Raw genomic sequence first — 15,785 nt, forward strand, 5'->3', positions numbered from 1 at the left:
GAGTCACCGATTGTATACTATGTATTTTTTATTAGCTAAGTAATAAATGGCAAATGCAACTTTCGTATTAACGGGCTCACTGTAATACCACGCAGGGCAGTACAGAGAACTGACAGGATGTATGTAAACAGTTGTTCTTATACTGTGATAGACATAGTTCCAACCCGTCTGTTGGCCTATCACAGTAGAGACTGGGCGTGGTTTAAACTTGCCCAGCCTATCGCAGGCGCTCAGGCGGGTCCCCGCCTCTTGGCGCTTCTTGGAGTCCTCCCTCCGTCGATGTACAGATCCTTACTGTTCTGGTATCGCAGCCTAGTTAGAACAGTTGCTCAGTTCCTGCTATTGTGTTGTTCAGTATTTTTCCATCTCAGTTAAACCTCGTGATGACCACCCTCCCTATCACAACTTTGTAAGATACAGCAAGTCACACCATGTGCTCAATATTGTTACATACAAACACAAGGACAAAGCATCTGCTGGGCTGTTATCTACAGTTTTGCAACATGCAGGTCACACCATGTTACTCAGTTCTTGTCACACACACAAACAGGCAAGTAGCAAGCAGTTGTTTAATCTCATAATGATGCTCCAGTGCACAAATGCAGACACCTCACACAACCAACATCAGATAATATTTAATCATATATATGCTAATGGCTATAATGTAAAATACAGAATCCAACACTAATTACTACTATATATATATATATATATATATATATATATATATATATATATATATATATATATATTTAGTTTAGAGCGTTCCCCCAGAGCCTTCCTATGATTATCAGTTGTGGATCTTCTCTTCAAGGCAGGGTGAAGGTAGGTGAGGGTAGGTGGTTGTAAACAGGGTGGCATGACTAACTGCGACTGGAGTTCAGGCGACTGGGGTGGAAGGTTGTGGTCGGGGGAAAGGAGGGGAAAGGAGAGTGAACTGGCAGAGGGGTTTGTTTACTAGTACATAGAAAGCCCTATCCTTTCTACATATCTCTGCTCACCCTCTCTCTTTCTTATCTCACATTGCTCTCAAACCTTCAAATGATGTCCCTCACTCTCTCAATCACCCACTCACTCACTCTCTCAATCACCCACTCACACTCTTGATCAGACTGAAAGTAAATAAAGTGTCTGAATGACAAGATTACTTAAATCTGCCCCTACACCCTAACCAACATTTATATATATATATATATATATATATATATATATATATATATATATATAGAGAGAGAGAGATTCAAACGTACACTTTTCGGTTCACAATCTGTTTGACAAAATGATTTTCAGTTACAAACTGCTAAAACATCCTGTAGGTCTGTCGGCTGCCTTTTCGTTGTCAGAGCCGAATTGCAAATCACCAAAACAAAGGGACTAATGCAAGTGTGCATAAATCAATCGACTTTAGTCCATGCTGTCAAAAGGCTTCATTCTGCAATAGACTCGTGGACGGGAAGTAACAGCAACCTCATTCCGTTGACAACATTTTAGATAAAAACCGTGCTGCTCTTTATAACGTTTTATAAACTCAGAGGAGCACGGTATCCCTCTCCATTCAACTCCACTATAATCCTGAGGGGAGGTTCTTTACAACATGCATCCAATCCCCTGGCTCCCTCACATAATCCGACCAATCACATGCGTCAATGTGCCGCGGTTCAGAGCGCGGTGACAAGACAGGGAAATGATAGAGATGTTAAATCGCTTTTCTCAAAGCTCTACCCGGAACAGGTTTCAACACAAGTCATATGACCACAGTCATGTGATAGTTTACGGACCAGTGTGATCTACATTTACTGCACATAACGAAATGGTAGTTTCCTCATAATGTTTTACAGTAGATTATGCCTGTAAACCGATATAAAACGTTGCGGGTTAGTTTGATTATTGATATCACCGCTTGTAGACGCAGCAGAAAGACCGCGCCGTCCCGTTTCACCCGGAATAAACTCATAGAACAACTACTTACGTATGATTATTCTATTAACGTTGCAACCTTCACATTGATAAAGCCTCCGTTTTTTTAACAGTAATGTTTGCTCAGGCAAACTGGGTATGTCTCCTGCTCGCCGCGTTGCTGATAGCAATACCAGCAAGCGGGACGCGATACCAAGCGAACTGGGAGAGTTTGGACGCAAGACCGCTTCCTACATGGTACGATGAAGCCAAGTTCGGGATTTTCGTCCACTGGGGGGTGTTCTCAGTCCCCGGGTTCGAGAGCGAGTGGTTCTGGTGGCATTGGCAAGGCCAAAACCCACCCGATCCGAAGTGTGTTAAGTACATGCTGGATAACTACCCGCCCGGGTTCAGCTATCCAGATTTCGCGCCCCAGTTCCATGCCCAGTTCTTTGACCCGGATGACTGGGCTGACATATTCGAGGCTTCCGGTGCAAAGTAAGTCTTATTCAGTTTGTATACCTATATATTTGTCTTATACCAATAGGCAACACAATCTGTAGTGATTTAAAAACGGAAGTAGGTATTGACCCAGCAACACTGCCAAGTTAAATAAAGGTTCAATATATATTTTTTATATAATAATAGTAATAATACAAATGGGGGAAGTGCACTACCACAGTCTGACAGAGGCTGTAGTACAGTATTATGTAACGGATGTGAAACGGCCAGCTTAGTTAGCGGTGGTGCGCGCTAAATAGCGTTTCAATCGGTGACGTCACTTGCTCTGAGACCTTGAAGTAGTGGTTGGTTACCTTTGCTCTGCAAAGGGCCGCGGCTTTTGTGGAGCGATGGGTAACGATGCTTCGAGGGTGACACTTGTTGTGTGCAGAGGGTCCCTGGTTTACGCCCGGGTATGGGCGAGGGGACGGTCTAAAGTTATACTGTTACAATTACAGCCTCTAATTTAAAGGCTCCAGGTCTTTTCCCAGTCTTTACCTGTTCATACTTGTATCTCCAGGTATGTGGTTCTGACAGCGAAGCACCATGAAGGATTCACTACCTGGCCCTCTTCCTACTCGTGGAACTGGAACTCTGTGGACACTGGACCACACAGAGACCTGGTGGGAGACCTGGCAGAGGCCGTACGCAACAGGTAGGATAAACAAGGCACCCGATTGACAGAGAGAGAGAGAGAAGGGTTAAAGTTATCAATAGATGCTGATCTGAGGACAGTTTTTTTTTTGTGTGTGTGCATGTTTTCACCTAATTTTAATTGGATAATGTTACTGGTGGTTGGGGGGTGTAACCCCTGCTCAGACTTTGCATGCATCAACCAATGGTTGCATGCCACGTCATCGACCGTGCCGTTGGGCACAAGATTGCTATAACAAAGTGATGTGCTTAGCTAATACGTAAAATACCTATCCGGGCGTTGAATGCTGTAGTCTTAGCTAAGGCACCTAGAGAAGGGTTGAAACTGTCTATAGACACCGGTCTGTGTTGGGTTTTACGTAGTACTGTCCTAGTTGTTGTATGGGGAGAGTCAGCTGTAATGTGCTGTGTTTATAATAAGCACAGGCTTGTAGCTGACAGCAGAGGTAGTTCTGTATTCAATCCAATGTATTCCATAAAGCCTTTTTCAGCTGTTGTCTCTTGACAGTTCCCTATCTCTCAGCTGTTGTCTCTTGACAGTTCCCTATCTCTCCCAGTATCAGCTGTTGTCTCTTGACAGTTCCCTATCTGTCCCAGTATCAGCTGTTGTCTCTTGACAGTTCCCTATCTGTCAGCTGCTGTCTCTTGACAGTTCCCTATCTGTCCCAGTATCAGCTGCTGTCTCTTGACAGTTCCCTATCTGTCCCAGTATCAGCTGCTGTCTCTTGACAGTTCCCTATCTCTCCCAGTATCAGCTGCTGTCTCTTGACAGTTCCCTATCTGTCCCAGTATCAGCTGCTGTCTCTTGACAGTTCCCCATCTCTCCCAGTATCAGCTGCTGTCTCTTGACAGTTCCCTATCTGTCCCAGTATCAGCTGTTGTCTCTTGACAGTTCCCTATCTGTCAGCTGCTGTCTCTTGACAGTTCCCTATCTCTCCCAGTATCAGCTGCTGTCTCTTGACAGTTCCCTATCTGTCCCAGTATCAGCTGCTGTCTCTTGACAGTTCCCTATCTCTCCCAGTATCAGCTGTTGTCTCTTGACAGTTCCCTATCTCTCCCAGTATCAGCTGTTGTCTCTTGACAGTTCCCTATCTGTCAGCTGTTGTCTCTTGACAGTTCCCTATCTCTCCCAGTATCAGCTGCTGTCTCTTGACAGTTCCCTATCTCTCCCAGTATCAGCTGTTGTCTCTTGACAGTTCCCTATCTCTCCCAGTATCAGCTGTTGTCTCTTGACAGTTCCCTATCTGTCAGCTGCTGTCTCTTGACAGTTCCCTATCTGTCAGCTGCTGTCTCTTGACAGTTCCCTATCTCTCCCAGTATCAGCTGCTGTCTCTTGACAGTTCCCTATCTGTCCCAGTGTCAGCTGTTGTCTCTTGACAGTTCCCTATCTCTCCCAGTATCAGATGTTGTCTCTTGACAGTTCCCTATCTGTCCCAGTATCAGCTGTTGTCTCTTGACAGTTCCCTATCTCTCCCAGTATCAGCTGTTGTCTCTTGACAGTTCCCTATCTCTCAGCTGTTGTCTCTTGACAGTTCCCTATCTCTCCCAGTATCAGCTGTTGTCTCTTGACAGTTCCCTATCTGTCCCAGTATCAGCTGCTGTCTCTTGACAGTTCCCTATCTGTCAGCTGCTGTCTCTTGACAGTTCCCTATCTCTCCCAGTATCAGCTGCTGTCTCTTGACAGTTCCCTATCTGTCCCAGTATCAGCTGTTGTCTCTTGACAGTTCCCTATCTGTCAGCTGCTGTCTCTTGACAGTTCCCTATCTGTCCCAGTATCAGCTGCTGTCTCTTGACAGTTCCCTATCTGTCCCAGTATCAGCTGCTGTCTCTTGACAGTTCCCTATCTCTCCCAGTATCAGCTGCTGTCTCTTGACAGTTCCCAATCTCTCCCAGTATCAGCTGCTGTCTCTTGACAGTTCCCTATCTGTCCCAGTATCAGCTGCTGTCTCTTGACAGTTCCCTATCTCTCCCAGTATCAGCTGCTGTCTCTTGACAGTTCCCTATCTGTCCCAGTATCAGCTGTTGTCTCTTGACAGTTCCCTATCTGTCAGCTGCTGTCTCTTGACAGTTCCCTATCTCTCCCAGTATCAGCTGCTGTCTCTTGACAGTTCCCTATCTGTCCCAGTATCAGCTGCTGTCTCTTGACAGTTCCCTATCTCTCCCAGTATCAGCTGTTGTCTCTTGACAGTTCCCTATCTCTCCCAGTATCAGCTGTTGTCTCTTGACAGTTCCCTATCTGTCAGCTGTTGTCTCTTGACAGTTCCCTATCTCTCCCAGTATCAGCTGCTGTCTCTTGACAGTTCCCTATCTGTCCCAGTGTCAGCTGTTGTCTCTTGACAGTTCCCTATCTCTCCCAGTATCAGCTGTTGTCTCTTGACAGTTCCCTATCTCTCCCAGTATCAGCTGTTGTCTCTTGACAGTTCCCTATCTGTCCCAGTATCAGCTGCTGTCTCTTGACAGTTCCCTATCTCTCAGCTGTTGTCTCTTGACAGTTCCCTATCTCTCCCAGTATCAGCTGTTGTCTCTTGACAGTTCCCTATCTCTCCCAGTATCAGCTGTTGTCTCTTGACAGTTCCCTATCTCTCAGCTGTTGTCTCTTGACAGTTCCCTATCTGTCCCAGTATCAGCTGCTGTCTCTTGACAGTTCCCTATCTGTCCCAGTATCAGCTGCTGTCTCTTGACAGTTCCCCATCCCTCCCAGTATCAGCTGTTGTCTCTTGACAGTTCCCTATCTCTCAGCTGTTGTCTCTTGACAGTTCCCTATCTCTCCCAGTATCAGCTGCTGTCTCTTGACAGTTCCCTATCTCTCAGCTGTTGTCTCTTGACAGTTCCCTATCTGTCCCAGTATCAGCTGTTGTCTCTTGACAGTTCCCTATCTGTCCCAGTATCAGCTGCTGTCTCTTGACAGTTCCCTGTCTCTCAGCTGTTGTCTCTTGACAGTTCCCTATCTCTCAGCTGTTGTCTCTTGACAGTTCCCTATCTGTCCCAGTATCAGCTGTTGTCTCTTGACAGTTCCCTATCTGTCCCAGTATCAGCTGCTGTCTCTTGACAGTTCCCTGTCTCTCAGCTGTTGTCTCTTGACAGTTCCCTATCTCTCCCAGTATCAGCTGTTGTCTCTTGACAGTTCCCTATCTCTCCCAGTATCAGCTGTTGTCTCTTGACAGTTCCCTATCTCTCAGCTGTTGTCTCTTGACAGTTCCCTATCTGTCCCAGTATCAGCTGCTGTCTCTTGACAGTTCCCTATCTGTCCCAGTATCAGCTGCTGTCTCTTGACAGTTCCCCATCCCTCCCAGTATCAGCTGTTGTCTCTTGACAGTTCCCTATCTCTCAGCTGTTGTCTCTTGACAGTTCCCTATCTCTCCCAGTATCAGCTGTTGTCTCTTGACAGTTCCCTATCTCTCCCAGTATCAGCTGTTGTCTCTTGACAGTTCCCTATCTGTCCCAGTATCAGCTGCTGTCTCTTGACAGTTCCCTATCTCTCAGCTGTTGTCTCTTGACAGTTCCCTATCTCTCCCAGTATCAGCTGCTGTCTCTTGACAGTTCCCTATCTGTCCCAGTATCAGCTGCTGTCTCTTGACAGTTCCCTATCTGTCCCAGTATCAGCTGCTGTCTCTTGACAGTTCCCTATCTGTCCCAGTATCAGCTGTTGTCTCTTGACAGTTCCCTATCTCTCCCAGTGTCAGCTGTTGTCTCTTGACAGTTCCCTATCTCTCCCAGTATCAGCTGTTGTCTCTTGACAGTTCCCTGTCTCTCCCAGTATCAGCTGTTGTCTCTTGACAGTTCCCTATCTGTCAGCTGCTGTCTCTTGACAGTTCCCCATCTCTCCCAGTATCAGCTGTTGTCTCTTGACAGTTCCCTATCTCTCCCAGTATCAGCTGCTGTCTCTTGACAGTTCCCTATCTCTCAGCTGTTGTCTCTTGACAGTTCCCTATCTGTCCCAGTATCAGCTGCTGTCTCTTGACAGTTCCCTATCTGTGCCAGTATCAGCTGCTGTCTCTTGACAGTTCCCCATCCCTCCCAGTATCAGCTGTTGTCTCTTGACAGTTCCCTATCTCTCCCAGTGTCAGCTGTTGTCTCTTGACAGTTCCCTATCTGTCAGCTGCTGTCTCTTGACAGTTCCCTATCTGTCCCAGTATCAGCTGCTGTCTCTTGACAGTTCCCTATCTGTCCCAGTATCAGCTGTTGTCTCTTGACAGTTCCCTATCTGTCCCAGTATCAGCTGTTGTCTCTTGACAGTTCCCTATCTGTCCCAGTATCAGCTGCTGTCTCTTGACAGTTCCCTATCTCTCCCAGTATCAGCTGTTGTCTCTTGACAGTTCCCTATCTCTCCCAGTATCAGCTGTTGTCTCTTGACAGTTCCCTATCTGTCCCAGTATCAGCTGCTGTCTCTTGACAGTTCCCCATCCCTCCCAGTATCAGCTGTTGTCTCTTGACAGTTCCCTATCTCTCAGCTGCTGTCTCTTGACAGTTCCCTATCTCTCCCAGTATCAGCTGCTGTCTCTTGACAGTTCCCTATCTCTCAGATGTTGTCTCTTGACAGTTCCCTATCTCTCCCAGTATCAGCTGTTGTCTCTTGACAGTTCCCTATCTCTCCCAGTATCAGCTGTTGTCTCTTGACAGTTCCCTATCTCTCAGCTGTTGTCTCTTGACAGTTCCCTATCTCTCCCAGTATCAGCTGTTGTCTCTTGACAGTTCCCTATCTCTCCCAGTATCAGCTGTTGTCTCTTGACAGTTCCCTATCTGTCCCAGTATCAGCTGCTGTCTCTTGACAGTTCCCTATCTCTCAGCTGTTGTCTCTTGACAGTTCCCTATCTCTCCCAGTATCAGCTGCTGTCTCTTGACAGTTCCCTATCTGTCCCAGTATCAGCTGCTGTCTCTTGACAGTTCCCTATCTGTCCCAGTATCAGCTGTTGTCTCTTGACAGTTCCCTATCTCTCCCAGTGTCAGCTGTTGTCTCTTGACAGTTCCCTATCTCTCCCAGTATCAGCTGTTGTCTCTTGACAATTCCCTATCTCTCCCAGTATCAGCTGTTGTCTCTTGACAGTTCCCTGTCTCTCCCAGTATCAGCTGTTGTCTCTTGACAGTTCCCTATCTCTCAGCTGTTGTCTCTTGACAGTTCCCTATCTGTCAGCTGCTGTCTCTTGACAGTTCCCTATCTGTCAGCTGCTGTCTCTTGACAGTTCCTTATCTCTCCCAGTATCAGCTGCTGTCTCTTGACAGTTCCCTATCCGTCCCAGTATCAGCTGTTGGTTTTTGTGCTCGTCTGTTCACAGGTCGCTGCACTATGGACTCTATAACTCCCTGTATGAATGGTTCAACCCCCTCTACCTGGCAGACAAGAAAAACAACTTCACGACACAGGACTTTGTCTTGAAAAAACTGCTGCCTGAGCTTTATGACATGGTCCTAAGGTAATTTAGGCCAGAATAGGTCTACTGTGGATACTAAAAAAAACACGTTTTTTGTATATATATTTGTTATATTATTATGGCTGAGATGGAAGGCACAGTATACTATGTTGTAAGTCTATCTCCGTCATATATATGTAAAACAGGGCTGAAGGTCTTATAGCTGGGCTTAGATGATCATATATGACGCAAACAGATACCCCTTCACTCATTTTCCCCTCACCGGTCTCTCCTGTGGTCCAGCTACAAGCCAGAGTTGATCTGGTCCGATGGGGACTGGGAAGCTCCCGACACCTACTGGAACTCAACAGAATTCCTGGCCTGGCTCTACAACGACAGTCCCGTTAAAGTGAGGACTTCCTACCCATCGTCACCTAGGTCGGCCGCGTCCCATATGCAACCCTATTCTCCTACATAGTGCACTATTATAGGGCTCTGGTCTAAAGTAGTGCACTATATAGGGAATAGGGTTCTGGTTTAAAGTAGTGCACTATATATAGGGAATAGGGTTCCATAGGGCTCTGGTCTAAAGTAGTGCACTATATAGGGGATAGGGTTCTATAGGGCTCTGGTCTAAAGTAGTGCACTATATAGGGAATAGGGTTCTATAGGTCTCTGGTCTAAAGTAGTGCACTATATAGGGAATAGGGTTCCATAGGGCTCTGGTCTAAAGTAGTGCACTATATATAGGGAATAGGGTTCCATAGGGCTCTGGTCTAAAGTAGTGCACTATATAGGGAATAGGGTTCTGTTTGGAACGTTAAACACCTATTGACCACCTTGAAATATGTGTGTTATAGTGACCAAATCTGCCTCCTCTGATAAATATACCGGTAAACTTGCATTTCTGTCTGTTCACTCGTTTGTCTCTGATTGGCTGTCATTTGTATCACCCCTCCCCCTCCAGGATGTGATCGTGACCAATGACAGGTGGGGGGCAGGGTGTTACTGTAAACACGGTGGCTACTATAACTGTGCAGACAAATACACCCCTGGGGAGCTGCCCAAACACAAGTGGGAGAAGTGTCAGTCTGTAGACACACAGTCCTGGGGTTACCGCAGGACCATGAGGCTCTCTGAACTGATGGATCTGCCCAGTATCGTACAGGTGAGAGAGAACCCACGTACTGCACTGATTCACCCCTGTACACTAGTCAGGTAACCAAAGGTGTCATCTGAGGTGTCATCTGAGGTGTCATCTGAGGTGTCATCTGAGTGAGTTTCAGAGAATATGAACGTCATCTGTTACTAGTAAATTATTGATTTCATGAACCTTGTTTCTAAAGCTACATAAGTTCACGTGGGCTATTTTTAGCACCTTATTTTTTTTAGGGAGACATAAATTAGGTGCCTTACATTGTGTCTACCATCGCCCCTGGTGTAATGTACATTTGCTTAAGCATTATGACAACTCTGGTTCACAATGGTAGGGATTAACTGAGCTGGGTTTGGGTCATTGATAAGTCCTTGTCTCAACACAGCCTTATAATGCTGTGAATGTAACGCAGGTATCCTGGATCCTATGGTAGGGATTAACTGAGCTGGGTTTGGGTCATTGTCTCAACACAGCCTTATAATGCTGTGAATGTAACGCAGGTATCCTGGATCCTATGGCAGGGATTAACTGAGCTGGGTTTGGGTCATTGTCTCAACACAGCCTTATAATGCTGTGAATGTAACGCAGGTATCCTGGATCCTATGGCAGGGATTAACTGAGCTGGGTTTGGGTCATTGTCTCAACACAGCCTTATAATGCTGTGAATGTAACGCAGGTATCCTGGATCCTATGGCAGGGATTAACTGAGCTGGGTTTGGGTCATTGTCTCAACACAGCCTTATAATGCTGTGAATGTAACGCAGGTATCCTGGATCCTATGGTAGGGATTAACTGAGCTGGGTTTGGGTCATTGTCTCAACACAGCCTTATAATGCTGTGAGAGGATCCAGGAACCCAAATTATTTGGGTGGATCCCATCCTTATAAAACGAGCTTTGTTTTCCAGAAGGTATCAACATTGTCAGTACATGTTTACACCCACAGAGCTGCAAAAGTCTGTTATGGAGGGATAACAGTCTGCTGAACCGTTCAATGCCACCATTTAGGGAGGGCACAGGGACAGATATTATGGGGTGTTTGGTATCAAGCAGAGACCCAATCAGTTCTTTAATTCCCAATTCCCAATTCTTCAGTACACGTGTTAGTAACTAGTATAGACAGTACACCTGGTAGTAACTAGTATAGACGGTACACCTGGTGGTAACTAGTATAGGCGGGACACCTGGTGGTAACTAGTATAGGCGGGACACCTGGTGGTAACTAGTATAGGCGGTACACCCGGTGGTAACTAGTATAGGCGGGACACCTGGTGGTAACTAGGATAGGCGGTACACCCGGTGGTAACTAGTATAGACGGTACACCCGGTGGTAACTAGTATAGGCGGTACACCTGGTGGTAACTAGTATAGACGGTACACCTGGTGGTAACTAGGATAGGCGGTACACCCGGTGGTAACTAGTATAGGCGGGACACCTGGTGGTAACTAGGATAGGCGGGACACCTGGTGGTAATTCGTCGGGTCATGGACTCCACAATGTGTCAAAACCGTTCCCGTGTTGACTCCAAAATTTCCCACAGTTGTCTTAAGTTGTCCTCTGGGTGGTGGACCATTCTTGATACCCACAGAAAACTGTGGAGTGTGAAAAACCCAGCAGCGTTGCAGTTCTTGACACAAACGGGTGCGCCTGGTACCTACTACCACACCCTGTTCAAAAGGCACTTTAATATTTAGTCTTGCCCATTCACCCTCTGATTGGAACACAGACACGATCCGTGTCTCAATTGTCTCAAGGCTTAAAAATCTGATCATGACCCCTCCCCTTCATCTACATGTATCCTCCCCTTCATCTACATGTCTCCTCCCCTTCATCTACATGTCTCCTCCCCTTCATCTACATGTCTCCTCCCCTTCATCTACACTGATTTGAAGTGGATTTAACAGGTGACACCAATAAGGGATCATAGATTTCACCTGGTCAGTCTGTCATGGAAGGAGCAGGTGTTCCTAATGTTTTGTCCGTTCTGTATGGTTGCAGTGATTTAGATTAGAAATGAGAGGCCTAATGTCAGTGGAACGTACATCTTCATACATATGCCTTGCAGTCTGTCTGGGCCGACTGCATGTTCTGACCCTCCTTGTTCTCCTCTCCAGGACCTTGTCCAAACAGTGGCCATGGGGGGTAACTATCTGCTGAATGTGGGTCCTACCCCCGACGGCATGATCCCCCCAGTGTTTGAGGAGAGGCTGAGGGGCATCGGGGCCTGGCTGGAGGTCAACGGAGAGGCCATCTACTCCTCCAAACCCTGGAGGCTCCAGACTGAGAATGCCACCGTACCTGTCTGGTAGGAGAGAGCGAAGGTGGTGATGGGGGTTCTAGTGGTGTTTGTTAAGGAATGGAGGGGATACAAGTGGATGCAGGGTTTTGTTTCAGCCTGGCATTAACACATCTGATTCACTGACTCCTAAGGTATCTGCTAAGGAGGGCTTTAAAAGTAATGTGTTGAATATCTCTATCTCTCTCTCGCTCCCTTCATTCTAATCTCTCTCTCTCTCTCTCTCCCACCCTCTCTCTATCTCTCTCTCGCTCCCTTCATCCTCATCTCTCTCTCTCGCTCTCTCTCTCTCTCTTGCTCCCTTCATCCTCATCTCTCTCTCGCTCCCTTCATTCTAATCTCTCTCTCTCTCTCTCTCTCTCTCTCTCTCTCCCCCCCCCTCTCTCTCTCTCGCTCCCTTTATCCTCATCTCTCTCCCCCGCTCCCTTTATCCTCATCTCTCTCCCCCTCTCCCTTTATCCTCCCCTCTCTCCCCTCTCTCGCTCCCTTCATCCTCATCTCTCTCCCCTCTCTCGCTCCCTTCATCCTCATCTCTCTCCCCTCTCTCGCTCCCTTCATCCTCATTTCTCTCTCGTTCCCCCCTTTCTCTCTTGTTGTAGGTACACCTCCAAATACTCCAGTGTGTTTGCTGTCTTCATGACGAAACCCACTGTGTACACATTCCACCTGTCTGAACCTATCACAGTAGAGAGCACCACGGTGAGTGGAGTTGAACCTATTACAGTAGAGCACCACGGTGAGTGGAGTTGAACCTATCACAGCAGAGACAGTAGAGCACCACTGTGAGTGGAGTTGAACCTATCACAGCAGAGACAGTAGAGCACCACTGTGAGTGGAGTTGAACCTATCACAGCAGAGAGCACCACGTGAGTGGAGTTGAACCTATCACAGCAGAGAGCACCACGTGAGTGGAGTTGAACCTATCGCAGCAGAGAGCACCACGTGAGTGGAGTTGAACCTATCGCAGCAGAGAGCACCACGGTGTGAATGTTATGTCAGCTGTTATAATTCCAGTAATGTATGGAGTGTAGATCCATAAAGAGTTTGAGTAGGAGTGTTGATCTAGGATCTGTCCATATAATCTGATACGTTATGATGTAAAAGGCTACACTGATCCTAGATCAGCTTGAAATTATTCTTCATAAGGTCTGTGGCCATATGTCTGAAAGATCTTTCAGACATATGGCCACAGACCTTATGAAGAATAATTTCAAGTGAAGTCTTCGCCTAGCCACTGACTTTTTCTGCTCTCATCTCTCCCCTGCTCTCCCTCTCTTCTCTCCCCTGCTCTCCCTCTCTTCTCTCCCCTGCTCTCCCTCTCTTCTCTCCCCTGCTCTCCCTCTCTTCTATCCCCTGCTCTCCCTCTCTTCTCTCCCCTGCTCTCCCTCTCTTCTCTCCCCTGCTCTCCCTCTCTTCTCTCCCCTGCTCTCCCTCTCTTCTATCCCCTGCTCTCCCTCTCTTCTCTCCCCTGCTCTCCCTCTCTTCTCTCCCCTGCTCTCCCTCTCTTCTCTCCCCTGCTCTCCCTCTCTTCTATCCCCTGCTCTCCCTCTCTTCTCTCCCCTGCTCTCCCTCTCTTCTCTCCCCTGCTCTCCCTCTCTTCTCTCCCCTGCTCTCCTTCTCTCCTCTCCTCGCTTCTCTTCTCTCCCCTGCTCTCCTCTGCTCTCCTTCTCTGTTCTCTCCTCTCCCAGGTGACATTATTGGGGAACCTAGAGCCTCTGAGATGGGCTCCTCTTCACCCCCGGGGTCTGATCATCCTCCTTCCTGAGTTACCCCCAACCCCGGCCCAGGCCTGGATCCTCAAACTGGATGGGGTCAAGTGATCTGGGGTGATAACCAGCCTCCTGAATAGGCCTTTAGCTACTGGTGAGCAGTGAAGGTACTCCACGAGACTAGTTGGAATGAAATAAATACATTTGTATTTTAAGAATGACCTGGAATGATTGTGATGTGATATTAGTTGGGCTAACTTTGTGTAATTGGCGCCATGTTGACACCAGATTTGAAATGATCGAATATAATTCAATGATGCAGTTGGGGCGGCAGGGTTGCCTAGTGGTTAGAGCGTTGGACTTGTAACCGAAAGGTTGCTAGATTGAATCCCCCGTGCTGACAAGGTAAAAATCTGTTGTTCTGCCTCCTGAACAAGGCAGTTAACCCAGCTGTTCCCCGATAGGCCGTCATTGTGAAGAAGAATGTGTTCTTAACCGACTTGCCTCGTAAAATAAAGGTAAAATAAAGGTTAAATAAAACGTTCTGCGGAGCAAAACCATTGTAAAGAATTCAGAACCTCTGGGAGAAGCTTTATGGAACAAACAAGTTGAATCAACTTCGCTTAGCTTTGGAGAAAGGAGAAAAGATGAAAAGATTTTTCCTGTGATTTTTGTATTTTGTTTCTACGCTTTTGTGTTTGTTTATTAGACTTATTGCTGTTTATTGTGATTTTGATTTTTAATGTTTTTTTTTTTTTTATCCATTTGGACGGAATCATTTCGGAAAGTTTTCAGACCCCTTCCCTTTTTCCACAAATAAAACATTTTAGTCATCAATCTACACACAATACTCTATAATGACGAAGCGAAAAAAAGGTTAGACATTTTCGCAAATGTATTGAAATGGAAAACAGAAATACCTTATAATTATTCAGACCCTTTGTTATGAGATTCTAAATTGAGCTCAGGTGCATCCTGTTTCCATTGATCATCCTTGAGATGTTTCTACAACTTGATTGGAGTCCACATGTGGTAAATACAATTGATTGGAAAGGAACACACCTGTCTATATAAGGTCCCACAGTTGACAGTGCATGTCAGAGCAAAAACCAAGCCATGAGGTTGAAGGAATTATCCGTAGAGCTCCCAGACAGGATTGTGTCGAGGCACAGATCAGGGGAAGGGTACCAAAACATGTCTGCAGCATTGAAGGTCCCCGAGAACACAGTGGCCTCCATCATTCTTAAATGGAAGAAGTTTGGAACCACCAAGACTCTTCCTAGAGCTGGGTGTCCGGCCAAACTGAGCAATCGGAGGAGAAGGGCCTTGGTCAGGGAGGTGACCAACAACCTGATGGTCACTGAAAGAGGTCTAGAGTTCCTCTGTGGAAATGCTTGTCCTTCTGGAAGGTTCTCCCATCTCTGCAACACTCCACCAATCAGGCCTTTATGGTAGAGTGGCCAGACGGAAGCAAGTCCTCAGTAAAAGAAACATCACAGCCCACTTGGAGCCCACTTTGCCAAAAGACACCTAAAGACTCTCAGAATCAAGATTCTCTGGTATGATGAAACCAAGATTGAACTCTTTGGCCTGAATGCCAAGGGACATGTCTGGAGGAACCCTGGCACATTTCCAAGGTGAAGCATGGTGGTGGCAGCATCATGCTGTGGGGATGTTTTTCAGCAGCAGGGACTGGGAGACTAGTCGGGATTGAGGCAAAGATGAATGGCGCAAAGTACAGGGATCCTTGATGAAAACCTGCTCCAGAGCACTCAGGACCTCAGACTGGGGCGAAGCTTCACCTTCCAAAAGGACAACGACCCTAAGCACACAGCCAAGACAATGCAGGAGTGGCTTCGGGATAAGTCTCAATGTCCTTGAGTAGCCCAGCCAGAGCCCGGACTTGAACCCGATCGAAAATCTCTGGAGAGACCCTGAAAATAGCTGTGCAGCGACGCTCCCCATTCAACCCGACAGGGCTTGAGAAGATCTGCAGAGAAGAATGAAGAGTAACTCCCCAAATATAGATGTTCCAAGCTTGTAGCGTCATACCTAAAGTACTGAGTAAAGGGTCTGAATACGTGTGTGTGTGTGTGTGTGTGTGTGTGTGTGTGTGTGTATGTGTATGTATATATATATATATATATATATATATATATATATATATACACACACACACGTAATAATGTAAATGTGATATCAGTTTGAAACATTTTATGCATTTGT

The 15,785-nt window shown here is 46.7% G+C and overlaps 1 protein-coding gene across 1 annotated transcript; it reads left to right on the top strand.

The window, feature by feature from the left end:
• Positions 1-1,745: 1,745 nt before the first annotated feature.
• On the top strand, positions 1,746-14,116 carry LOC110496904 (tissue alpha-L-fucosidase). Its single transcript, XM_036953665.1, has 8 exons — positions 1,746-2,394; positions 2,918-3,052; positions 8,325-8,462; positions 8,703-8,808; positions 9,367-9,567; positions 11,669-11,859; positions 12,450-12,549; positions 13,539-14,116. The coding sequence occupies exons 1-8, from the start codon at positions 2,033-2,035 to the stop codon at positions 13,668-13,670; spliced, it is 1,365 nt and encodes a 454-aa protein (XP_036809560.1). The 5' UTR covers positions 1,746-2,032; the 3' UTR covers positions 13,671-14,116.
• Positions 14,117-15,785: the final 1,669 nt, after the last annotated feature.

The sequence above is a fragment of the Oncorhynchus mykiss genome, chromosome 18 (assembly GCF_013265735.2).
Source record: "Oncorhynchus mykiss isolate Arlee chromosome 18, USDA_OmykA_1.1, whole genome shotgun sequence".
NCBI lineage: Eukaryota > Metazoa > Chordata > Actinopteri > Salmoniformes > Salmonidae > Oncorhynchus > Oncorhynchus mykiss.